The 26135-nt window shown below is 39.6% G+C and overlaps 1 protein-coding gene across 2 annotated transcripts; it reads left to right on the forward strand.

Annotated features, from left to right (window-relative positions):
- The first annotated feature begins 39 nt into the window (after window positions 1-39).
- On the forward strand, window positions 40-16798 carry wnt8b (wingless-type MMTV integration site family, member 8b). 2 transcript variants are annotated; one of them, XM_041789130.1, is made up of 6 exons: window positions 40-280; window positions 5731-5764; window positions 8399-8537; window positions 9490-9615; window positions 9704-9846; window positions 13990-16798. In XM_041789130.1, the coding sequence occupies exons 1-6, from the start codon at window positions 111-113 to the stop codon at window positions 14557-14559; spliced, it is 1182 nt and encodes a 393-aa protein (XP_041645064.1). In that variant the 5' UTR covers window positions 40-110; the 3' UTR covers window positions 14560-16798. The 2 variants fall into 2 exon arrangements, with proteins under 2 accessions (XP_041645064.1, XP_041645065.1); XM_041789131.1 differs by lacking the exon at window positions 40-280 and adding an exon at window positions 4008-4083.
- Window positions 16799-26135: the final 9337 nt, after the last annotated feature.

Consider the following 26135-nt stretch of genomic DNA (forward strand, 5'->3'; position numbering starts at 1 on the left):
TAAGTTAATATATATAAGAATATGAATATATATAAGAACTGCCTCAAATCTGTAGTTGAATGCCAAAAAAGCATCTGTGTCTTTGTAAAATCATGACGTGAAAAGCACACATGGTCTTACAGGCTGATCCCTCGGGTTTTTCAAAAGTTCTGAATCTTGATTCTTTTTATCTTCATCTTCATGCTGGCGTAATGGAGCCACAGCAGGTCTCTCACATTGCGTATGTCTCCTGTCTACATGCCTGCACTGATGGGGATCTACTTCTGCTGCTCTTGCTTGGGTAACTTGTCTCACTAAGATCTAACATTTTTGCAAGACCGCTGCCTTCATGACGTCAGCACACATACTGAAAATATCTGCACATGCTTTGTTTCCTAAAGGGCAGATTTTTGCTGGTGCACAGCAATCACTATTCTGAAGTAACTTGTATTTTGGGCCTGATTTTGCTCAAAGATGGCCTGGTTTTGCTTAATTAGATTTTTAAAATTACAAGTTTCTGAGCTTTTTTGACTCGGTTCTTAAGTGACACTTTAATATATGTGCCAGTTTAGAATATGAGAGTTTTGCATGATTTCACCACTTATACATGACAAACATATAATTTATCATATTTTGAGACAATTTGCTAATATTTTTGCAGATTTTCACATGTGCATAGGCAGATCTATACACAATTCCAGCAATATAATAGCCCATTGTAAAGATGAGAAAAAATAAGTAGCCCTCTATGTAAATTTCATTTATTTAAAAGTAGCCTATTTCCCAAGTGCTGTTGAACAGGGCAAAGGATTTGTTTATTTTGGATGCATTATTATTTAACTTTCCACACAAACAAAATTATCTCACAAAAATTACCAGGGTCTAAATTATAAGCCCCATTCAGAACTGACCTTTTTGTTAAACCATAGCACAAACCACTGCTGTGTAATGATGTGCTTTAACTTTGTAGTGCTCAAAGTGTGTTTTAAAGTTTACATGGCATTATTTCTGCACTAAATCCAAGCAGTATTTGAGTGGCAATAACGTCATGAACACTAGCTTTATTTTTATACATAAATGAATGTCTTCTAGATGGTTTAGAGAATTTCCACCTAATTACAATGTTCAACTACATTTAAAAGCTATGTGGAGCATTGCAGCCTGAATATTGTGAACAGAAAATTAACCTCTTTTCCAAAAATAAGCAAAGGCACTTTTTAAAGTCTAACCAGCTTGTACTGTAGGTGTCTGAGCACTTGTTCCCTCTGCTGGAGAATTCTTTTACTGCATGTTAAACCACCAGCTAACATCTTCTCTTTGCGTCATTTAAAAGCAGTGAATCTGATTTGCATGTCTCGGTTGTTAATTTTCTACAAGATTACAGCAATCGTTCAGACATTTGCAGCCACCTCGTCTGATTCTGACTTGTAGCGTTGTTACTGTAAAAGGCCCCAGCTGATCTCTGCTGCCCAAACGGTGACATCAGCCCTCCGTCCATTGGCTGCTGACTGTCAGGCCATCCTCTCCACAGCTCTAACACCTCAGTGTGGTGATGGTCACTTGCTAGTTAGAGCTTAGACACATCATTGTGGTCAGATCCGCAATTTTAAGGTGGTGACTGGAAACTTGTACGACTTGTTAATAGAGATTATGTTGCTGAAACGATTGGATTACATTTCTGATACAGCCAGCAAACTCTTAAATTTTGGGATACTCATTTTTATTCACTGTGACAAGTCAGACTCACATTATTTGCGCAAGTGTCAGAAACTCACAATTAAAAACATTTCTCAGCAAGACTTTTTGTCAAGGAATCATCCACTAAAGCTATCTCAAATGCTAAAACAACACAGGATCCTGCTGTTATCTCTTTTTACTTGTCATTCCTCCTTAAATCTTAATCCAAAAACATCCCTCAGAAGTCCCCACCTCATCCTCCCCTCACCACCCCCGTAATCACTTTTTTTCTCTAATCCTAATTTGCACACAAGAAGATTGCTAAAGGGCTGCCTTCGCTGAAGGAAAAAGGTCCTAAAGGTCAGACGGGGTTATTTGGGAATAACCCTTCATCCAGTGTTAGGTAGGGACCGTCTGGATAAAGCATGCAAATGTCCCCATAGCCTATCTGATCAGTGGCACTAACTCCATCCTGAAATAGCTCACTCAGGGAAAAGTTGACTCTCTCCGGGGATCTTAAATTAAATAGACAGCAAACGACAATAAATGAAGAACATGTTTAAAATATAGAAGATAATTCGAATTTGGAGAAGTGACATCCTCTCCTAAATGACTGGTGCCCAAAATAAAACATGAAAGCCCTTACGTCTAGTCTCATCCGAGCAGATTTACTAAAACGGGCCATTTTTCAGACACATATGTGCATATAAGCATAAAAACAGTATAAACACAGCACATAAACGGCAAATATTATTCGACAGAACAGAATAAAAATCCACATAACTGCTAGGTAGCTTAACGTTTGTTTTAAATTGCCTAAGAGACCTAACCATGATGACGCAGTTATAAATAACCTTCAATATGGCTGCCCCCCTTAAGTTTTACTTTTAATTTGAAACCAAAAGTAGGACTAAATTAAAGTGGCCACAACACCAAAGTACAGATTTTGATACAGATCATGTAAAAAAATCAAAAATTTACCCATTTTAAAGCGTTATTATGATTATATGTACAATGGCAAAGAAAAAGGAATCCTATGCACACAAATTTGGTAAATCGTTATTTAGATGACCAAAATTGCAAGTAAACTCCTACACACAGTCGAAATTGTACAAATACAACATTTCTGCGACTTGTTAAATTTTTGGTACCATACCTCCTGATAAAAACGTAAACCTTTAGTTCTAACGCAGAAAATACTAAAATATTAGCTATTTGACGAAAAAGTTAAAAAGCAGCTGTATGCTGGTAAAGGCTTACTTAAAAACAACTTCATTATCCATTATGACGCAGATTTAAAAAACTCCATATGGCTGCCCAACCTTAAATTTGAAAAGAACCTATAGGACTAAACGTGGGTTGTAACTATACCAACATTTATACTTTTACACAGGTCGAGTAGAAATCAAGAATTACGAATTTTAAACGTTGATATAGGCTATACAATGGCAACCAAAACAAAAGTCTTAGGCACGCACGTTTTCTTGTAAACCCATGTTATGTAATTGAAAAAGGATAGCGAGTTAACACCCTCACTCTCTCAAGATTATCGTTATACAGTATTCCTAGTACAATTTTTGACATTCTTCCTGAAAAGTTAATCTTTAGTTCTTTAGTAAACGCCAAAAAAGACTAAAATATAGCGCTATTTTACTAAAAGTAGATCAAATTCCACCTGAATGCTGATTAACAGCTTACCTTTAATGAAACACCTCATTATCCCTTATGACGCAGTTATCAATACTCCACAATAAGAGTGTATGAAAAGAAATGAGACCTTATTGACCCTAACTGTGTTTCAACTGAGCAATTCTTTACATTTACTTTACTGATAAACATTCATTTAATCACACCGTTGTGAAGCCATGAAATACTTCTGCAAGAACAAACGCTATGTGCCTATTTTTTGCTCCTATCAAGCTAACAATTCGTCATCCAGATGACTATCACCAGCTAATCCATCCGCGTTAGATAGCTTAAATAAACGTTTCTACTGAGCAGGAATTCAAGGGATCAGTGTTACACTTTTCCTATAGGATTAAACAGATCTTCCTTTGCTGTTGAATGGAGGCAGGGAGCCCACCGTTGCCCGGCCCTGAAGGCCCAGGGTGCCCTTTTGATCATTTCAGTCTCTCCTCGGTGCAAAACTTCTGATTGGTCCGGAGAGTTAGAAGGGGGAAAATCTTTAATTAAGCAGATAATCTCTTGTCGGGGACGAGGGCAGCTCCATTTCAGAGCCCCCTCCTTGAATCCCGGAAGCCCCCTGAAGAAGTTTCATGTGCTGCTAGCTCAGTCTCCTCTCCATCGTTAGACCGTCTGCAAGCTCTGGACTGGACCCCCCTCACCTGTGTTCAGGATGTTCATGCATTTGGAGGTTTTCTATTATGTCTTCATTCTCCTGGCTAACATGAGGTCCTATTGCTGCTGGTAAGCTCTAAATATTGCCTAGAATATCTCTTTTTTGCACGTTTAATGTCGTTTCCTCATGATAATCCACAGAGAGTCAGTGAGAACGTATTTTTTGTGCTGTTTTGGTCAGTGATTGTAATATTATTATCATGACCCATTAAATCTTTAGCTATTATTGAAATTTGGTAAAAAGAAATGAGAACATCATCAGAATAAGGACTCCATTGTACTTAGTAATTGAAAATTACTTATTTTATTGAATCTATCAGCAGGAATACCACTTTTTTTATAAGGATCATTTAAGAAATGTCTGTAAGCTCAAGGTTGTGAATGATAGTTTCCTAATACTGTAAAGCAGTGGATCTCAGCTGGTGAGTCAGTAGGTTGTAAAGGCGTCCTTATAAAAGAAATATATTTGCCTAGAAGTCCTAAGTAGATATGCATCCGTACATTTAGTTTTGGCATGTTTTTTCCTATTTATAACAGGCACTTTAAAGACATTTCTTAAAATTTGCACTTATTTTCCCTCTTGTCTCTAGATAAAAAGTTGTTTTCTTCCCCATCATACTGAGGTTATTCCTTGGTCTATGGAAACATAACAACATACATGCTATCACAGGAAAAGGATCAAAATGAAATGCATGCATGGTCTTACAAGGCTTCAGCATTGATGCACATGTTTGTTCGGTCCTTTCTCTTTGCTCTGTCACATGTTTTGCTCTATCTAAGGTCCAAACTGCAACATTTTTCATTAAATACATACAAGTGATTGGAAATTTTTGGAAACTTCAGTTGTGATTGTCATTTCGGAGGAGGTGGTGTGTCCTGAGACCAGTTGAGACAGCTGCTTAAGTTTTAAGCCATTAGAATAACACTGTTTGGGTTAGCAGGTTGTGAAAGCTTTCTTCTTTACCTCATTGCACCATGAGACAGCTTATTTCTGAAGCGGATTTTAAGATGATCTGGACCAAAATCCATTTATGACTGCTTACAAACACGTAAAATGCAGAAATAATAGAGTTCAAACGTTTTTCCTGACTTAATAAGATTAATAAATCTATATTTTAAGACTTTCATAAAGTGAAAAACCCAACATGATTATGCAAGGATATCCATCATTTATAACTACATGTTAAACACCAGCCAGCGTCAATTTTCACAAAATGACAACCTGAGATTAAGAAAATTAAAAATGCCCAAGATTTATGGATAAGTTGCAAAGTAGTTGTAAGAACAAAGTTTGAGTTAAAACTCCTTTGAATATCTGGATGCCTATAGAGCCAAAAAAACATTAAGGACATACAAGTACAAAAAAAGCTGAAGTCTTTCAAACTTTTAATTTCTATCTTAGACTAAGTTTGCTTGCTATGGAAAATGAGAAAAACTACAAACACTACGTCACCTTAAAGCATTTTTACATAAAATGAGAACCCAAAATTCCTTCTAACTTTGTGAGAGTAACATTTTGGTAGCGTGTTTTTTTCCTTGGCCTCACTTATTAGAGATACAAGATGTTTTTAGAACAAATTCAGTGTTTTTTCCACTGAGGTTTGGCGTGCTGTCATGGTTTTACGTGTTACAAAGTGCACTAATGAGAGATGTTAGCGGAGGAATTTGTAAAGGACACTGAGCTTCCCTGAATGAATAAGCTTTCTCCTTTTCCAGGTCAGTGAATAATTTCCTGATGACTGGACCCAAGGTAAGCCAACTTTCTTTTGATCTAACAGTGCGTCCTTTTCCACAAAAAATGGGAGAATCTACTCATCCATGTGATATCTTCACCCAAATGCACCTGTCTGTTATATCAGTGATGTTCTTGGCCCCTTTGTGATCTCCCCCCTCCCTCTTTGGTACACTTGACCTTATTCAGAGACTCTGTGGTTCTGCGGGTTGAATGTTTTAAGAGGCCGGGGCCGGCATGGCTGTAGTGGGTGGTCATCATTAGTGAGCTGGACCCCTGTGAAAGAGGAGGTACTCCATCTCCCCAAAGACCACTTGAGACATATTAGTTATGTTATCGTTCACACAGTCTGGGGAAGCGGTGGAGGCGGGCCGGACCAAAGACACATTGCAGTGGTTAAAGAGAGCTTGAAACCATTTTAAACCCTGCTGTTTAGAAAATATAGTGATGCATGTGTTCAGTCTGAAGCAGCTCACAGAGATATTGTCATTGTTGCCTAAAATTAAAACTATCCAAACATCCAAATCATGAAGTGCAGAGAAAGCGAGATGTTGCAAACTCTTATACTTTGGTCAACTTTTCGTCCTGGTAAGGAAAGAATTGTCTCAATGTGATGAGTAATGAAGCAAGGTATAAAAGTATAATGTAAAAAAGGTTCAGAATAATCCAAAGCAGCTTTTCTGTTTTTTCCTTCTAAATTTGAACTGAATGAAGATTTTGACTAAAATTGTGTCTAAAAATGCCTGGAAAAGTTATTTATGTTGACTTTCCTCACAAAAACTGAACAAGGCTCATCATGCTACGAAAGTAAACAATATTAATAGCTTGATTTGACTTATTGATAATTCTAAATTAAAACATGAGGCTTATTCTTCAGCAACTGCGTGTTTTTTTTCCAGTGGTGGAAAACTTCTACTTAATTCAAGTAAAGGTACAGTTACTCTGGTTAAAATCCACTTAAATAGAAATAAAATTACTGGTCTATAATCTACTCAAGTAAAAGTTTTTCATAAAAAGTAGCTACTGAGGAGTTATACAATAAACTATGATCTTTTCTCATTGGTAAGAAAAAGAGAATAGATCTCCTGCCAGGTTGTTCGGGTAAAGTCACACCTCAATAATAACATAAAATATACAGCAAAATTGTCAGTGTTAATACAACTCATACTGTATAGAGTTGAATTTAACACTTTAAAGGTGTCTTTATTATGACACACCACATATAGTTAAACTACACTTTTATAGTGTTCAATATTTTCAGTATGACAGAGCTGCAGTAACTTATAAAAATCTGTAGTGAGGTAGGTCTTCTCTGGAAAGAACAAAGTAGTCCAACTCATAGCAGGGCAATGCATACTGATGCACTATGCATTCTTCAGGAGCACCTAAGGTCACAGGCATATTCTAACTCAGTGGACCATCTCACTCATGGTGCAAATGGGTCTCGCATCAAAAACAACGATTCCACCAGAAACATGAGCAAAAGAACCCCATCAGGGATCACTGACCACAGGCAACATCAAAGCACAACTAAACACAAGTAAAAACGTTTAAACACTCTGCCCAAGGGCATGATGGGAACTCTGCCTACGCATCCCCCATCTGCCAAAAAAGTGTGGTGCAAACATCAATATGAAAGTCAGTAACAAGTAGGGATCAGGAATTTAAACAATGCAATTACTTTGGCTCAGATTTCAAGAACATGTTTTATGTCATTATCTTTTTAAATTAGAAAAATATATGCAAAATTACGGAAAATAGTTAAAAAATATTCTTAAAAAAAGTAAAACTTGAATGCTTTTATGATGTGTAGAAAATAACACCTCTGCTGCGAAAAAGTATTGGACTAATATTTGACACACATTTGCACCCTCTGCAGAAATTGCAGTAGGCCATATTTCTATTCAATCTAAATTTTTGATCAATTGTCCAGTCTTAAAATCTACTCTGTACTTAAAGTCAACTTTAAATAAAATACTTTTTACTTTTACTTAAGTAAATTTTTCTCAGAGTACTTGCACTTTTATTTTAGTACAATAGTCTTGCACTCTTTCCACCTCTGTTCAATACAAAACAATGCAAACAAACTCCTGCACACGGACTAAATTGCACAAACAAATTGGCAACACCCACATACTTATGTTTATTTATGTGCAGTGTAGACAGTTGTCCCTCTTCTGTTTTGTCCATTCCTAAGAGATAAAATCCTAATGTCTATACATTTGAAACTGAATATAAAAGCACTTCATAAACATCAGTGTTTGCCAAACTATAAATCTGAGTGGACCACTAAGGCTTTCCCTTAGGCTCAAAAAACTTTTAATATAATTGACCAACTGTTGTTTTAAAAACTCTATGTGACTGTAAAGGCTTTAGTCATATGTTGTTGAAAAGTATCAAGTTTTGGCAATTTAGACAACTGATTACCTTTTCTTGCTAATTTGATTGGATGTATTAAACCAGTCAAATCCACAACAGTTTTAACATTCATGCAATTGTTTGCAATCTAGAGGAGATATTTCAGGGTATAAAATGTGCCAAACACTTCGGGAAAATCTTAATTAGAAGTTATTTGTGTCATAAATGAGGGACAGATTTGGGGATATACTTTTAAGTTGATGTCTTTTTAACCTTTTTGTCTTTTTCCTGCAGGCGTACCTCATCTACTCTAGCAGTGTGGCAGCAGGAGCTCAGAGCGGCATCGAGGAGTGCAAATACCAGTTTGCATGGGACCGTTGGAACTGCCCTGAGAGAGCTTTGCAGCTGTCCACGCACAGCAGCCTGCGCAGTGGTAAGTCTGAAGTCCCTGAGACTCCAGCAGCATGGATTCAAGCATCACTGCTTTGCAGATTGAGACTGAAGAGATTCACTTCCAAAGGGGGAAAGAGCCAATGGAATTAAAGAGCCTTTTTAAACTGTTAGCTTCTGTTTTGTTGCAAGATTCTGTGTTAGCGAGGAGGGCTTTATTTCTTGGGTGAAAAAAAGATGTTTACTTAGTCAAAACACAACCCCCCCTTCTCCTTTGGGATACCTACAGTGGGCACAGTGGCTGCTAGAGGCAAAACAAACACACTAATCCGTTTTAACACATCCCCAGAATCAGTGCCTCTGCTTACTGCTTATTAAAGCATATACAGAATCCTACTAAACAAATGTGTAAGGGAGTAACAAAATGAGCTGCTTGCAGGCAATGTTTAGAGGAGTAGATACCCTTAAGACTGGTTTTATGGACTTGAAAAGAATATGTAAAATAGGAAAATGAAGCTTAAAATCATTTAACATATTAACTAGATGTCTAAATACAAAATACACTATTATTCATATATTATATTATAAGTATATTATATAATTTATATTATAACTGAGAGAAGACCATGGTAATATGGCACTTAAATAATCATCTGCAAAGATTAACTGATTAATGGTGCTATATTTTCATAAAAAATGAGACATTTTTGTTGCATTACTTTGGCTTCATTTGCAACTTAAAAATTAAAGACAACAGAGACACACACACACACAGAAATCAAAGCCCTTAAATGTACTTATATTGATTTCGGGCTAGTTGCATGTTTGGTGGAGCAATAATATCTCTGGTTTGATTGCATTTGTATCAATTGTAGTAGGGGTCAGGGGCAGTCATAGTATCTTCTTGTTTTTGCAGGTTGATGCAAAGTTTTAAAAGGCTGACATACAATTTTTGAACAGATAGGCAAGATAGTAAATGATCTCTCTGTTTTCAGCAAACCGGGAGACAGCGTTTGTTCACGCCATCAGCTCGGCCGGAGTAATGTACACTTTAACGAGGAACTGCAGCCTCGGAGACTTTGACAACTGCGGCTGCGATGACAGCAGGAATGGACAGCGAGGTCAGAGCAGCACAAAAAACATATTGACATATAAATTGACTCTAATGTCCTGATAACTTCAACTTAAGTCTGTTGTTTTTTCCTACAGGTGGTCACGGTTGGCTTTGGGGCGGCTGCAGTGACAATGTCGGCTTTGGCGAGGCCATATCCAAACAGTTTGTCGATGCTTTAGAGACCGGGCAGGATGCACGTGCAGCCATGAATCTTCATAACAACGAGGCCGGTCGTAAGGTACGGTTGGAACACTGAACTGTCATATTTATGCCTTGATTTGAATCATACTGTATCTAAACTGGGTGGCAGATCACTTTAAATTTTGAATCTTTCTCTGCCCCCCAATTTTTCCACAGTGTGTAGCACCTTTTGAATCAGAATCAGAATCGCCCTGAGTGTGCCACCCAAGCATCCCTTTCACGGTGCTATAAGTGAGGTGCCACTCGTCCCCAATAATAACAGTGTGTTCGGTGTACCAGAAGGGCCTATTTACCAGCGCTGAATGCCCCTTATGACAATACCGCGACTCGAGAATCTCAGGATCACTGGTGCAAGCTTAATTAGAGATCCTGCAGAGCCAGACATGGCCCAGCATTCTGTATTATGCTGCTTTTTAAAATAAGTGTTTAGTTTTTATTCTTGCAATAAGGATCCCACATTTATGTTGGCCTTTGTTTGGCCCCGGGGGGAGTCTGAGGGGACCACAGGCATGCAGCTGAAGTGCTCTTTGTTTATGGTGCCTTTGCTCCCCCCTGTTGAGCTCTGGGATCCCCACGGCACCTGGAGCATCATTGTAACAGAAAAAAATGGGGATAGAAAGAGAGAAAAACTCCTTTTTTATTTCTCCACTCAACGGGACTCTCCATTGGGTCTTCTCGCACCAAAAACATGTTGATAATGAACATGCTAAATAAATACTCCTAGTTCTTCTGGGGGGACAATAGGGCTCAATGTGAAACTTTGATTCAGCCTCACCTCAAGAGAAAGTTCATCCCCTCCTTGAGGAAAGAAAACGTTTTCCTTTTCAGGCGACAGCTGTTTTTGTGTCGAGGAAAGTCAGGAAACACTGAGGACGACAAAGACACTCAGCAAAGGACCTTGAAGCTATAATTTCTTCTTTTCAGTGTATTCATCTCTTTTTTACTTAACTGGAAAACTTAGAATCAGTTAATTTGACAACACATCAATCAAAAGACAATGGAGATCCTTCCTATTAATGCACACTTATGTTTAAGTACACACATGCTGTTTACATGCACACATTTAAAACTCCTGAACATTTCCTTAAGCGACATATTTGAGTGCAAAAAGCAAATATTTTGGAAATGCACAAATTCTGTGTAGGCCAAGTGATCTGTAAACCAGTGGTGGTTGGTCTTCGTGACCACTCTCCACAAGGAGAATGGAAGATCTGCAGCTCACTGAATAAAATTTTTAAAAACTGGCTTGAAATATAAATAGATGTAACTATTTAAATATATAAGCATGATACAGTTAGAGAGAAAATGTGCCCACAAACACGACACACCATCTGCCCGCAGAGACATACATCAATGGGATTTCAAGAGGAAAAAACATGGATGTCTATTGATATCCTCGGTTGCCATACAGCTGCAGCAAAAATCATAGGACAAGTAAAAGACCATAGATGAAATCCAGGCTGGAATGATGGTACAGTTATGTTTATGTTTGTGACTGGTGAAAAGACGTAACTTCTGGCTGGTGACACTATGCGGTTTGCTTGCTCTCATTGGTTGTTGTGGTTATTCAGTTCGAGGCACTGGAAAGGTGTTTGAGATTTACCATTTGCAACCTGGGAAGCTAGGATGTGATATAATCATGCTGACACAACATACTTGAGGATTATTCATACAAATGATCACTTGCAATGAGCCGTCACTCCGGGCACACCCCCAGGACTGTTGGGGGAGGCTAATCTGGCCTGAAATTGGGCTTAAAATCCTGTAGCACTAGTTACCCAGTGTCACAGGATCAACAGTTAACTAAACTAGCATAACAGGTCAGCAGTTTTCAAGGTCTTTTGTACAGAGTTTGGGAGTAAATGGCTATAAGCATGTATATAAGGGACACACCGATGCATCAGTTAAACATCAGTATCAGCCAATATCCACCCTACCCTCAGCCTCTGTTCTTCAAACACCAACCTCATTCTCTGCCACTGTGAACCAGGCACCGTTATGTGAGGACAGAGCCATCTCCTTTAGCCAACTCCTCCTCTGGAGCTCACTGCTAAAACATATCCAAGACTTACCCACATTATATTAATTAAAAAGCAATGCTGGCCTCTGGTCCTCTCTGCAGGTTAATGGCCATAGTTCTGTGCTGAATATTGTAGCTCTATGCTTTGGTTTGAGTATAACCTGACAAAGCCTACATGTAACTTTATCCCCATTTTCTAGATCAAATAGTGCTAAACCCAGGGCTGCTAACAGAATTAACCAGGCCCCTGAGAAACCCAGAGAATGGGCCCTCACCAGTTGTGATTTATTGATAATATCAGTGCATGTGTGTTGATTAGGTGGCTTTGATGAATTCTGGCTAACAGTTACTGCATTTTGGACATGAAAAGTGTATCAAACTAATACTGCATTCTGAAGTTGGAAATATTTTTGCTGATACGTTTTAACCCCCTTTCACGTTTCCTGACTATTTTTGCTTCTTTTTTTTGCCCCTAACTGATTTTTGTTGTTTGTTGCCTTTTTTGCCACTTGACACCTATTTTGGAAACTTCTTTTTGGCACTTTTATCCAATTTGTACCAGTTTTCTTTTTTTTCCTTTTTTTTTTTTTTTTGGCCATGTCTCACCAAGTTTTGCCACCAAATTTTCGTCCATTTTTTTAACACTGTTTTTTTTTTTTTTTTTTTTTTTTCACCAATTATTGCCCTCTTTGCCAGTTCTTTTTGGCACTTTTATCCACTTTTTCACCCATTTTTTCCCACTAGTTTGCCACTTTTATCCATTTTTTTGCCACTTCTTTTTGGCACTTTTACCCCATTTTTGCCACTCTTAACCAATTTTTGCCTCTTTCCATCCATTTTTACTGCCTTTTACCAATTTCTGCTGCTTTTTGCCCCATTTTTCCTCCTCCACTTCTTTTTGCCACTTTGAAACTATTTTTGTAGAGTTTTTTCAATCATGTAATTGTTTTCCATTTAGGTTGGTATAGTTTTTTCTGCCTTAATTTCTGTGTACATTATGGCCTTGCTATAAGGGTTGGGGTTAGGGTTAGGGTGTGGACACAGGTGTGGAGTGACGTATGTTTTGGGTCGTTGTCGTGTTGGAAGACAAAGTGATGACCCAGACCCAGTTTTGTTGCTGACTGCTTCTCCACATATCCTTCTTTCTTCATGGTTCCTTCCACCTTGACAAGGTTTCCAGTTCCAGATGCACTGATGCATCCCCACAGCATAATCCTCCTACCACCGTGTTTCACTGTGGGGACGATGTTCTTTGGGTGATACGCCTCTCCCTTCTTTCTCCAAACATCACCAACGTCTCTATGGCCAAAGAGCTCTAGTTTAGTTTCATCTGACCACAGGGCAAGCTTCCAGTATTCATAATACTTCTCCAGGTTGTCCTTAGCATACTTCAGTCTGGCTTGAGGGAGTCTGTCCTGCAGAAATTGAGTATTTCTTGGTCTGTAACCTTGCAGTCCATTCCTGTACAGGGCTCTAGTGATGATCTTCTTTGAGACTACAGTCCCTGACTTGGCTAAGTCCTTCACTAGTGTCTTTGCAGTTGTTCTGGGGCCTTTAGACACATCTCTCACTAGTTTTCTCTCCAGGGTCTTTGAAATCTTTCTCTTCCTACCTCTGGCGGGCTTGTTCTGAACTGTGTGGCTCTCATTGAATTTCTTGATTATACTTCTCACTCCAGTTCTTGACATGTGGAAACACTGTGATAACTTTGTAGATCCTTCTCCTGCTTTGTGAGCATCAATTATTCTATTTCTCAAGTCTAAACTGATTTCTTTTGTTTTTGGTATGGTGCCTTCTCAAGTGACAGCTCAAGCCCTTTCTTTTATACTGTGTAAACTGGAAAATAACCCTTGGTTTTAACTTGATTTTACAAGCTTTGAGAACTGCAAAGTTAAGGCACATCATTGACCAACTCTGGTTTTTGCTATGGCTCGACTAAAGGGTCAGTTCTAAAGGGGGCTAATAGTAGATAGTTTTGGATTTTAGTGAAATAACTTTGTTTCTCATCCAAAATAAAACTAGGATGTTTGGAAAAGCTGTGTTAAAACTCTCCACTCTAAAATTTTCGGGGGGGGGGGTAATAATTTTGTCCTAAACTGTATATGTTTAAAATTAGTTTTTCACTTTTTGTCCTTTTTTCTCCTCTTTTGGTGCATCTAGGCTGTAAAAGGGACCATGCAGAAGACGTGTAAGTGCCACGGCGTCTCAGGAAGCTGTACCACTCAGACTTGCTGGCTACAGCTGCCAGAGTTCAGGGAGGTGGGAATTTACCTGAAGGAGAAGTACCACCGCGCTCTCAAGGTGGACCTCCTCAGAGGAGCTGGGAACAGTGCAGCCAGCCGGGGGGCCATCGCTGAGACTTTCAGCTCCATCTCTCGTAAGGAGCTCGTCCACCTTGAGGACTCCCCTGACTATTGCCTGGAAAACCGCACGCTGGGCTTGCCTGGCACAGAGGGCCGTGAGTGCCTGAAGAAGGGGAAAAATTTGAGCAAATGGGAGAAACGTAGCTGCAAGAGGCTGTGTGGAGAGTGTGGGCTGGCAGTGGAGGAGCGCAAAGCTGAGATGGTGTCGAGCTGTAATTGTAAATTCCACTGGTGCTGCGCGGTGAAGTGCGAGCAGTGCAGAAAGACAGTGACCAAGTACTTTTGTGTAAAGAAAGGAAGTCAGAGGGGGAGGAATGAGAGCGCTGGAAGCCGTCGGAAAAGCCTCAGACTGAGGAAAAAGCACTGAGATCTTCACCTTCACCTTTACTTCTGCTGTCATACTTGTACCACTGCTCCTTCATTTTGGACAAAAACTTAGAAAACATACATGTTCAGACCATCTTCTTTGACACTTTTTAAAGAGCTAAAGACAGTGGGATGTGCAAAGCCACATGAAAGAGATGATGAGAAGTGGATGTATTAAAACTTTGTAGATTTTTCGTACATATGTATTTAAGATATATTTTTATACTTTTTACAACATTTTGGGCATTTAAATAGTTTTTCTCTAACATCAAAAGTCTCCAACAAGCAGATTTATTTATATTAATCATAGACTGCATATTAAGATGGATGATGCACCTTAACCTCCTCTAAAGATGAAGCCAAATTTTTCCATGATGGGTGCTGACATATTGCTGATTTTGAGCTAGAGTTTGAGCAGTGGCTGAAAGAGCTGCTGTATTGACATCACATCGCTGCTTCTTGTGAAAACAGAGATTTGCATTACAGATAAAACAGCAAAGATCCTCCTGCTTCTTCCTCTGCTACTTTGCCACATTGTGCAGAAGCTGTCTGCAGATGCCTTTTTTTTTTTACCTTTTCAGAGCCTCAATTACCGTAAAATCAGGTGTGTAAGATGCTTTTACTTTTAATGCCATTTTTGTAATCTAAAAAGCTGATTGCATCCTGTATATCCATGCAAATGTTCTTCCATTCATTATGTATTGCAAGTTGCAGTTTTGCTGCACAAAATACTCACAAATATTCTCATTAGTTCATAATCCTCTATTTGTTTTGATTAAAAAAAGACCTTAGTAAAAGACAATAAGTGACCATAGAAGGTGAGCTGTGTAACTTGTGGACTCTGGGTCAGTGTAGGTCTAAGTGCAGGCTGAGGCCTCAACTAGCACACCCGAAGCTAACTTCATCTGGTAAAACAGATGCTTGCAAACTGAAGGAGCTACACAGCTGCACAGAAACTGCATGCTATGGACATGTGGACTTTTTGGAAATTCTTGCACAGGAGGACAGTTTAACCCATTTTCCCTTTGGGAGGCTCCCAAAAATAGACTGCATCTGAAACACTAATGCAACTTATATTCTGGACGTTATGACAACCAATTAAAGAGAACTTCTCATGGTATCATCTCATGATGATAATATTTAGCAGAACCTGGGATTGAGAAAATGTATATGACAAACATTCTGTCTTTTTAGTTGGACCTATGTCCCATTTGTTAACATGGAGGAGATCTCTACTGCAGCCAGTCAGTGGGGGGATGTTACGGCTTCATCAAAGCCTGGCCACACACTATAGGATTTTAGGCCCGATCGAGGCCAGATTTGCTCGCCTCGATGATCATAGGGGTGTGCCCGGAGTGAAGGCTCATCGCAAGCAATTATTTGTCTGAATAAACCTCAAGTCTGTGGTTATTTCGCAGCATAGCCTCCCAGACCTCAACTCGTACATAGCAAACGTATTTGATATTTACGATTATAGTTCCTAAATCCTCAGACAAAAAACACGCAACAATCAATGAGAGTGAGCAAACCATCACTAGCCTGGTGCTACGTAGGTTTACTTTCACGTCACATACACACAACTGTACCTTCCTTCCAGCCAGGATTTCATCCTGAATCTTCTCCTTATTTTGTGTTTTTTTTTTGCTGCAACTGTAAGACACGCCAGTACAGCTTATTGTGGAGGGACAAGCCGAGGGTATCAATAGACATCCATGTTTGTTTTTCTTCTGAAGTCTTACGGTTTTGGCTGAGTCGTGTAGTGTGTGCTACACGTGTGTTCTCTCCCATGTTCTTAAAATAGATAAGAATTGAAAATCCTTTAGTGTGTTGCCAGCCTAAGGCGAGGTTTGGTGCTGTCCATTCTTTATACAATTTATGATTTTTGTGTAAAAACTCATAAAACAGCTGATATGACTATTGAGCTTTAGCATATTTAGCTTTTAAACTGTTCAAGAATTTTACTGGACTGTTTGCCTAGCTGTAATCTTTCTGTATTCCAGCTGTCACTGCCAAGTTTGAATTCATTGGAAGAAATGTCTGGATTTTTCCAGGGACAGTGTACCCTCCCATCATCTGTCATGCCCTGACCCCTGCTGCCCTTTTGTTGTATTTAATTGTATAATAAATGAAGCACTTTGTACTGTACATTGTTAATTTATTTCACAGCATTTGCTAGTTTTTCTTTGTTGTTAGTTGCCCTTTGTGGTTTGTTTTCTTTTCATATGTATTGAAGAATAATAAATCCCTCAGTGTTACTTATCATTCAGCCTGTAGAAAGTGTTCATCCTTCTTTAACACACTCTTTGTTGCATTAATACCTGATGGTTTGCAGTAAACACAACCTTTTCTCTTCACATCGGGCCAAACCAAAACTTTCCAGTGTACTCTTCGTTCCATCACGCCTTTCTCAATTTCGCCTTAACAAATACCTCCTCCTCATCATGGTAATCCTCAAAGAGCCCCCTCACTCCCAAGCGCTTGGAAGTTTCTTTACTGTTTAATACTAGTTTAATTAACTTTGTCCAGGCGGAGCAGGGCCATGGGGGTGGAGGGCATGAGGCAAGTTGCCCTCAAAAAAATCATCCCGCCTCTAATTTTGTATGCTAATCTCCTTTTTCATGCCGCACCTCCTCAGGAGTGGGGGAAAGAAATGTTGGGAAAACTTTGGGTTGCCTGTGCAAGGCTTCCTGCGGCTGTTTTATTTCTGGGCCCACCTATTTGGATCCTTTCACTCCTCTAGGGCCTTCCTTTGCTCGATTTAACAATGAATGCAGAGCTAATCAGCTCTCTCGGAAATGCACCACTGTCGAGGAAGGTAATCCCTTCTTCTCTGCTCTCAATGGGCCGTCGCCTTCTAAAGGACTTTGGGAAAAGGCTTTGCACAGATTCACACTGTTCTCTCAAAAGAAGTTAGTTCAAGTATTGTGCCCAAACAAGTGGGTTTTATAAACACATGCTTGCCAGGATACTCACCCCACCTGCGAAGTAAGAGGTGCCAGGCCCAGGCGGGACTTGCACATGGCAGCCGAGGCTGAAACCCTTCAGACGAGTTGTGACATGAAAGAGGAGATTAGAGGGCCCATTGAGAAGGGGGCGTTCATTTCTGCACCTTCCTCCTTTTACTCAATAAAGTGTCAAGGAAACACCTTGTTGACATCTTATTTACCGAATAATGATCATAATCAAAACTCCTCCCTCCCCTGGTGACCCCTGTGGGCTGTCTGGATTGCTCTGCCTGGCATGTGCAGAAACCCTCCGAGTAACAAAAGACCTGGCATACCAAGATTTTTACCCTGCAGCTCTGTGGAAGGCTGTGAATCAGTGTCATTTGGGTGCGCAACAGGGGCATGTCAAAATGTTCATTCATGATATTTCTTGGTAAATCATGATAGAAATACCTTGGGATTGAACTTTAAAATGCCACTTGTAAATTGGTGCATTTGTTTTTGATGGATTTCATGTGAGAAAATAAGCCAGGCTGTCATGGCTCTGTTCACACTGCAGAAAAATCTCTCTATGTAAATATAAATACAGTGTGTGTACTCTGTTGTGTTGTGTGTGCTGACACAGCAGTAAGTTAATGTGTGGGAAAGTCCAGTTGAAAAACTCGTTTGTCCATTTTAAAGTAGAGCAGTTGAACACACCTGTGGCACTGTTCACTCACTCAGTAGAGATCAGTTTTGCATCAGCAGCAGAGATAAAAGGGGGCATTAGGAGGTTTGTGTATGAAGATAATGCTGTGTTTAACCTGGAGACCTGCTGTCATGTGCTAGGCTGCAGCTTAGAGGAGCAAAATGATCTCAGATTCACTAACAGAATAAGTTGTGCGTATTTCATGATATTACCATTGCAATGCTAACAATCAACCACTCAATTAATCTGTTTTTATCTAGCTAAACTTTTATATAGCACACACCAAGTAGGTTTAGACCAGGCTATTTTTAAAATGATTTTAAGAGACCCAACATCAATCCACCAATAAACATATAAGAACATGTTGTAATGGTAAGGCTTCCTTTCTACAGACTAAAACCAAATAAAAGACAAAGTCACAGGCAAACAATAATCAGCCATGGCCTCAAATTGTCTGAGAAAGTGGATGGAGACAGAGCTTTTCTGTGATTACTTTTCTATTTGGCCCGGTTTCTTTGTTTTAAAGCAACAAAATGCAGCTTTTCCAACTCAAAACAGTGTTATTAATAATTAAAGCTGGCTCTGGTCTAATATATGCCTTTCACCCTGGGTGCTCTGATTAGAAGCAATAAAACATGGACACCTTGTTTTCTGTTTCACTTAGTTGAGTTTTATGTATTCATGGTTTCCATAACACACGATTAACAGCAGAAATATAATAAGTAAAGAGAAGATAGTATACTAAAACAGATTAGCTTAGCTTTAAATTTGCCTACATGAAATAAGGTAACACAAATCTATGAGAGACACAACCTAAGTAGCATAGGGCTCCCTTAAATTAGCACAAGGCTAAGCTAAGCTTGTCAGCTAACATGCTAATATGCTTAATTAGCACAAATATAAATGTAAGAAGTGCCACAAACATCAAACATAGATAAGACATGATGTTATGTCCCACACTGAGTGAATTAAATCAACTGCTAATGGAGATGCTACAGTGTACTGTGTGCTCAGGTGTACTGTGGGCTGCCCTCTCTATGTCTGACTGTGGAAATTTAGCACAAGTAGTTTCAAAGTCAGGCTTATGGTAAGATAACTATTAACAGGGAGAACTGTCCGTCAGCCTTCAGCTAAAAGGAAGCCAGTTAGCCTGTGTCTGTACTGTTTCTTACAATCATTGAGGCTAAGGTTAAACTCGTGCTAGGCAATCCTTACTGTGCCCAAGCACGCTTGACCACCAAAGTCCAGTTTGATGGATGAATGTGAATGCTTTGTACCGGACTTAAGAACAATACATTTCCTTGGCCCTGGCTTGGATGGAAGAGGTGGGCTTTGGCACAGTACAATTGCCCATGCACACATGCAAGCATGGGTGAACAATGTGCATGTGATGTAAAATCAATTTGACCGTTTCTCTCAACAATCGTTTTGACCAATGGTGGAGTGCTAGAGGGCCATATCTAACCAAAATTAGTCAAAAGCAGTAAATAGATTATATATTGATTTGTTGGCAAGGGTTTTGGTAGGCCTCAAGTCCGATGCTGAGCTGGTTGCTGTTGAATGTTTGCAAACTGGTCATTCTACCGCCCACTTACAACTGGAAAGCTGTGCATCCCTGCAGATATTTCCCACAACTGTTTGTGACATTTAGGCTGTCATGGTTGTCTCATGTTTGGCTCCTCTACGGGGTGTTAATTCTATGCCTAGGGTTTGCATACAAAAAAGAATAAGTCATTTCCACTCTGAAAAGTTGAAAAACCTTGCCAGTCTTTAACTTAGCTTTTAAATTTTGACTAACGGGCCCCACTTTAGCCACTTAGCCATGGACTCCAGACAGCATGACAACAGTCCAATACATTGGTTTTCAATTCGAGGGCTGGGACTCAAAAGTGGGTTACAGGACCTTTTTTCAGTGGATCCTGAAAATGTCCATGAAAGGCTTTTAAAAACAAGCTAGTTTTGTCTTGTATCTTTGCCTTGTCAAGTGCTTTGTACTGAATGAGGTCCATATTGTTTTATCTTTTAGTAAATGAATCAGATTGATCAAAAATATATTAGAAATTTGGGTCCCAATTTCTCATTCAGGAGTTAATGGTGGGTCCTGAAGCTCCACAGCTATAACCCCCTATTCCATCAAAGTGGTTATTTGCAGCAGAATGTTGTCTCATTCTTGTCTGATGTAGGATTCTGGCCTCTCAGCAGTCCTGAGTCTTCTCTGCTGCTCCAAATGTTTTCTACTGGTGAAAGGTCTGGACTGCAGGCGGGCCAGTTCAGCACCCTGACTCTTCTACTGCAACGCCATGCTGTTGTGATAGATGTGGTATGTGGTTTAGCATTGACTTGCTGAAATATGCAAGACCTTCTCTGAGAGACGCTGTCTAGATGGTAGCATATGTTGCTCTACAACCTCTTTACTACTCAGCATTGATAGAGTCTTCCAGATGTGCATGCTGTGCAGGCTGTAGGTGCTAATGCAAACTCCATACCATCAGGGATGCAGGCTCTGAACTGTGCGCTGATAACAAGCTTGTCTTTAGTCAGTGGTTTCCAAAGGAATTTCACATTTTGATTCATCTGACCACAGAACAGTGCTTCAGTCCATTGTATATGAGCTTTGGCCCTGAGAAGATGGCGGCATTTCCAGACTGTATTCACACATGGCTTCTTCTTTGCATGATATGGCGAACTGTGTTGACAAACGATTCCTGGCAGTGTTTCTGTGCAAAATCATACCTGTTGTTAGTGCAGTCCCATCTGAGGGCCTGAAGATCACGAGCATCCAATATTGACCTTTAGCCTTGTCCCACAGAGTTTCTCTGTGTTCTCTAAATCTTTTGATGGTATTATGTACTGTAGATAATGAGATATGCAAGGTCTTTAGGTTGAGGAACTCTTTTTCTTTCATGGCCTCACAATTTTAAGACTCATTTTTTTGCAGATTGGTTAACCTCTGCCTAGTTTTGCTTCTGAGACTCTGCCACAGTTTCAGTTTCAACATCTGATATGTTGCTTATGTTCTATTGTTAATAAAAATATGGGTTCATGAGATTTGCAAATCATTCTATTTATATTTACATCACATCACCCCCCACCTTTTTTGAAATTGGGGTTGTCGCAGAGATGTACAAGAACATGCAACAAAACTTAAAAAACATTTCTTTTTGTTTTCTTTTTCTTCTCATCTGTGTCCTTTGCTCAACAGGAAAGCCACAGTGTTAAAGGGCTAGAGGAAACATACCTTGAAGCAGCATGTGAAACAGCACCTAACGCCCATCATGACTCAGACTACACAACTTTCCCCCACCCAGAGAGTGACACGACCTCCGACCGAGGGGTCTGAACTTCCGTCTCTCAGACCTGCGCTGCCACCTTCAATTTGACAAAACACATGAGCCTGAGGCGGAGAGAGAGGAAGAGCCAGGTTTTTCTTACAGAGCTTCTTTTAAAAACACCTGCACTATTAAATCACGCAGAACCCTGAGCTTTAAAAGATGATTGTTGCAAACGTCTGAGTGTTGATGAGAGGTTTTTGTTCACATAAAAACTTCTGAGGCTCTCTTCAATTTCTGTCAAACATCAAGGTGATGTAGAGACATAAATACACCAGTGCAGCCTCTTTCTCTTAGGTACGAATGATAATGCAATCAATGAAAAGATGGGAAAACGACTTATAATGCTTCAGAGAATCCTCCACTAATAGGATTTATGGCTTAGGGGTTCTGGACCTACAACACCTAAAGGGGCGAGGGTCACTGTGAATGTGAGAGAAAGCCAACACAGATGAGTACAGAGGAGAGGGACATCCAGCATGTTCTCTCAGAGTTGTCAACAGAGCAGAGAAACCTGTCTTTGCACAGTGTTTCAGCATTTAAGTGGCTTTTACATGATTACATGCAGGGGATGGGAAGTATCAAAGGATTATGTTACAATTCCTGTCAAGATTTAAGGTATCCGTTCTCAAATATTTACTTCTCTTACAACTTTCCAGTTTGGAGCCCTACACTGATTTAAATCAAAACTCAGCACAAGAACAAACCCCATGCTTACCAAATCCAAAATTCATAACACATATGAAAAAGCTTGCAAGACATAATGATGTTTAAAAAGTAAGTAAAAGGGAAAGAATTATCCATACTTCCTTGAAATGTACATGTAGCTTAAAGGTATAAACTGTGGCGTTTTCAACATTAATTTATAAAAATATATTTTTAATTTGGTTCTTACATTACCTCAGATATTTCTGACAGTATTCAAAGCTGGAGAAATTCTTATTAATTAATTTTATAGTTGTAACAGTCTGGTTGTACAAGGGTTTTGGTGGGCCCAATTTGAAAGTCATGACAGCCACAACATGTTTACCTTTAGAAGTGACCTTAAAGTCATTTAAGGTGGTTCTGATCAGGATGCCTCCTGTATGCCTTCCTTTGGAGGTTTTCCAGGTACACCCAGCTGGGAGGAGACCTCAGGGAAGACCCAGAATCCACTGGAGGGATTATATATCTGATCTGGTCTGGGAACACCTCAAGATCCCCCAGAAGAAGCTGGAAAGTGTCACCAGGGAGAAAGTATCTAGGTTGACTTGCGCAACCTGCTACCACCGTGACCAGCCCTGGATAAGCAGAAGAAGATGGATGGATGGATGGTTGGATGGATGGTTGGATGGATGGATGGATGGACTTTAGTGGAAATTGCTTCATAAAGGTTTGGTCAGTAGGTGGCAGCATGTCTTTGGTTTTGTGGTCAGCAGGTAAAGCCAAAGAAGGAGAACATTTTCACTAAAATACAGCACATACACCCTTTCTCTTCCCTCATCTAAAGCCAAAGCCTAGTTCTTTGACTCATCATGGACTTAAAACAAGCGAATCATGATTTAAACAGTTTTTAAAGCCATTATAAGATGAATCACTACAGCACTGGGCTCAAGACAAATCGAAATTATCCAATGCAGCAAACAGCCCGTGTTACATCCCTGACTAGCAAACAGATGCTTTGCAAGGTGAGCACACTTGCTGTATGTTACTGTTATTAAGCACATCAAACTGGGAGAGGAAAGAACACGTGTTTCATGAACTGAGGTTGAGCTGTTGTCAGATATCGCACTGCTACTAAAGTGGTAGCGTCGGTATGCCTCATGTGCCCAACAACCCAATGCATGCATTTAAACTGGTAATGATGGTGTTGCAACAAGACAAAAAGACAAGATGGAGGAAATATCTTTCAGCTGTCTGATTTTTAAATCTGGTGCAGATATTGTCTCTCTCTTTATTACATAATTTTATTTTGAGCATACTGCTTCACTTCACTTAAAATAGAGAACATAACTCAGGTCAGAGCTCCTGTGTGGAGAAAGACATACCTTCTAGATCAGTGGTTCTCAAATGGTTTGGCCTCAGGACCCACCAGTCTGTCTTACGACAGATCGTGACCCAAGCTTCCAAAAAAGTTTCAACAATGCATGTTTGGTTAATTGAATGTGTTGCAGTTTGGGGCATGATTGGACCAAATCACCTGATTTAAAAAAAGAAAAGGGACAAAACTGAGAAACAGTATACCCTCTTTCCCCATCATTATGTGTACATTTTTGCCAGTTTTCCAGAGAACTTGTGAAATTACTTCATTATCATGGGAAAAGTGGCCATTTATTACAAGAAGAGGAGATAAGTTAGTTGAAATATTGATTAAACATTTAAATTGACACAATAAAACATGGTAAAATAAAAGGTATTGATGCATGTCCAATAAGGACTTTAGGACTTCAGCCAACATTTTCTTTTCAGACACCTAATCATGACCCACTGATGGGTCCTGACTCACCAGTTGAGAACCACTGTTCTAGATGACCTTGATTTTGTCCTGGACATGAATAATGATGGGTTACAGAGAAAAAACTCACCCTGCTCTCTTGCAACAGTTCAAACATCGCCTCCGTGTGAATTTTTGCCTTGGAAAATGTAAAAGACTGGCTGTTTTGGCAGCATGTTTTCAAACTCCTCGTCTCCCAACTCCTTCTTGGCAGCAGTTATAAGCCTTAAAAATACCTATGTAGAAATAGTCTTTGTGCTGTGGACCTGTTTGCATTTGTACCAGATAAAATAACCCTAACAGGGGGCTTTGAATAGTCCTCCAAATGTACCATGCATATGGGGTTTTAACATATGGAAAAGATGGGAAATTTCCAGGAGCCTTGTGCTCCAAGGGGCCTCAAGATACAGTTAATATGATGATAGGCATGTTATGAAGACATTGAGAGTTTGAGTTATAAAGCTCTTCTGAGTGGTGATGAGCAGGTACTGTTGTGAATTTGGGTATTTATAGTTCAGGTTTGGGTCCGTCCTGTAGTCCTGCATCTCTTCACTAGAATGGAGACTAATTATGGTGATATGCTGCACATGAAACTCTTGATTTCCCTCTCACTTTTCCTTTATACTTTCATTCTGGTGCATCTTTATTTATAAAGACATTCTGGGCTGGATTCCTGACTACTTTTCCTCCCTCCATCCTTCCAGAGAGCCCAGATCAGTACTTCTACCTTTAATATCTACTTCTAAATCTCTTCTCAAGTCAGATTGTGTGAGTTTAGATTGGAAGTTTGCAGCAGAAATCAGTGAAATGACTGTAACAGTAGCTCCTGGAGAGTCTTTGTTTAGACAGGAGTGAAAGGAGACAGCGGTGGTGTATGTGTTTACTATTACCAGCAGGATGGAGATACAGCCTTCTTCAGACTCACCAGGGTGGTCGATCTCCTGGCTGAATGAATAATGGGAAGAGAGGAGCATCAGAGAGATCAGCTCAGCTCAGCTCACTGATCTGAACAGGAAACAGAGCAAGGGAACACAGCAGGGAGCCAAACTGGTCTCAGCCTCAGCTGATAACTTGAGGGAAAACATACGACATGTGGCTCAAAATTCAGGAAATGATTTTGTGCTTGTCTGTTAAAGGGTTAAGAATACAGAGGAGCTATGATCAAAGTGACTGATAATATGTTCTCTAATTCAATCCCACTCTGACATTGAAAAAAGAACTGATCAGTCCACCGAGCAAGGTACAGTGTACACAGCTATCTGACGAAGAATGATCAATAAAGCGTATTGATCAATACACTCATGCTGAAGTAGTGATAGCTAAAGTTAAATCTGGTTCAGAGTTTCAGAGCTGTTTACTCATTATTTCATTGCTGCTTCTATGTGGTGGATAAGTGTTATGTTGTATAATAAAACCAAATTGGCTTCATACTGTAAAGAGAGATGTTCAGACCTGGCTGGAGGAGGTGATTACATTAAACTTGTTGATTTAAAGCTCCTGCAGTTGTGTCTGCTTATAAAGCTGGATCAATTAATAGTGATTCCTCTTTATGAGCTAGACCATCAATGACAAGACTGTTTTTGTTGTCACTGTTGTTGATGCCCAGAAGCACTGCTAGGGAGGATTTTAGTTAAGTTATTAACTTAAGGATGAAAAAATGACTTTATTTTCAAAAAGGGAGTAATACATTTGAAACTCAAAAAGCCAGCAAGAGATATTCAAACCAAATAAAAACAAGACAAGAACAGCAAAGAGATGAGATACAACTTTATGCTTATGTATGTTTAGTTGTGTTGGATGTTGCCTGTTGTACAAAGCCCATACTGGGATTCCTCTGCTAATGTTTCTGATGGATTGTTGGTGTTTTTGACGTGAGACACTTTTTTGCACCATGAGTTAAGTAATCCACTGCATTAGAGTTTCCACCTGTGACTTAAGTTGCTCCTATAAGATGCATGGTTCTTGCTGTGAGGTTGATTCTGTGAGGTAAAGACCACCATGCCACAGATTTTCAAGAGCTACTGCAGCTCTGATGTCATGTTAAATATCTACCACTTTTAAAAGTGTGTTTCAACTATAGTATGGCCTCATATAAACACTTACAAAGTGGGAAATTCAACTTTAAATAAGTTAGATCAACAC

This window comes from Cheilinus undulatus, linkage group 6 (genome assembly GCF_018320785.1).
Source record: "Cheilinus undulatus linkage group 6, ASM1832078v1, whole genome shotgun sequence".
Lineage (NCBI taxonomy): Eukaryota > Metazoa > Chordata > Actinopteri > Labriformes > Labridae > Cheilinus > Cheilinus undulatus.

Bases quoted from the DNA above. Each gene is read 5' to 3' on its own strand.
- wnt8b (XM_041789130.1), top strand. From the start codon at position 111: ATGGTCTTACAGGCTGATCCCTCGGGTTTTTCAAAAGTTCTGAATCTT. The intron at 281-5,730 runs GTAACTTGTCTC...CTCCTTTTCCAG, and splicing joins CTTCTGCTGCTCTTGCTTGG to GTCAGTGAATAATTTCCTGA. The intron at 5,765-8,398 runs GTAAGCCAACTT...TTTTTCCTGCAG, and splicing joins TCCTGATGACTGGACCCAAG to GCGTACCTCATCTACTCTAG.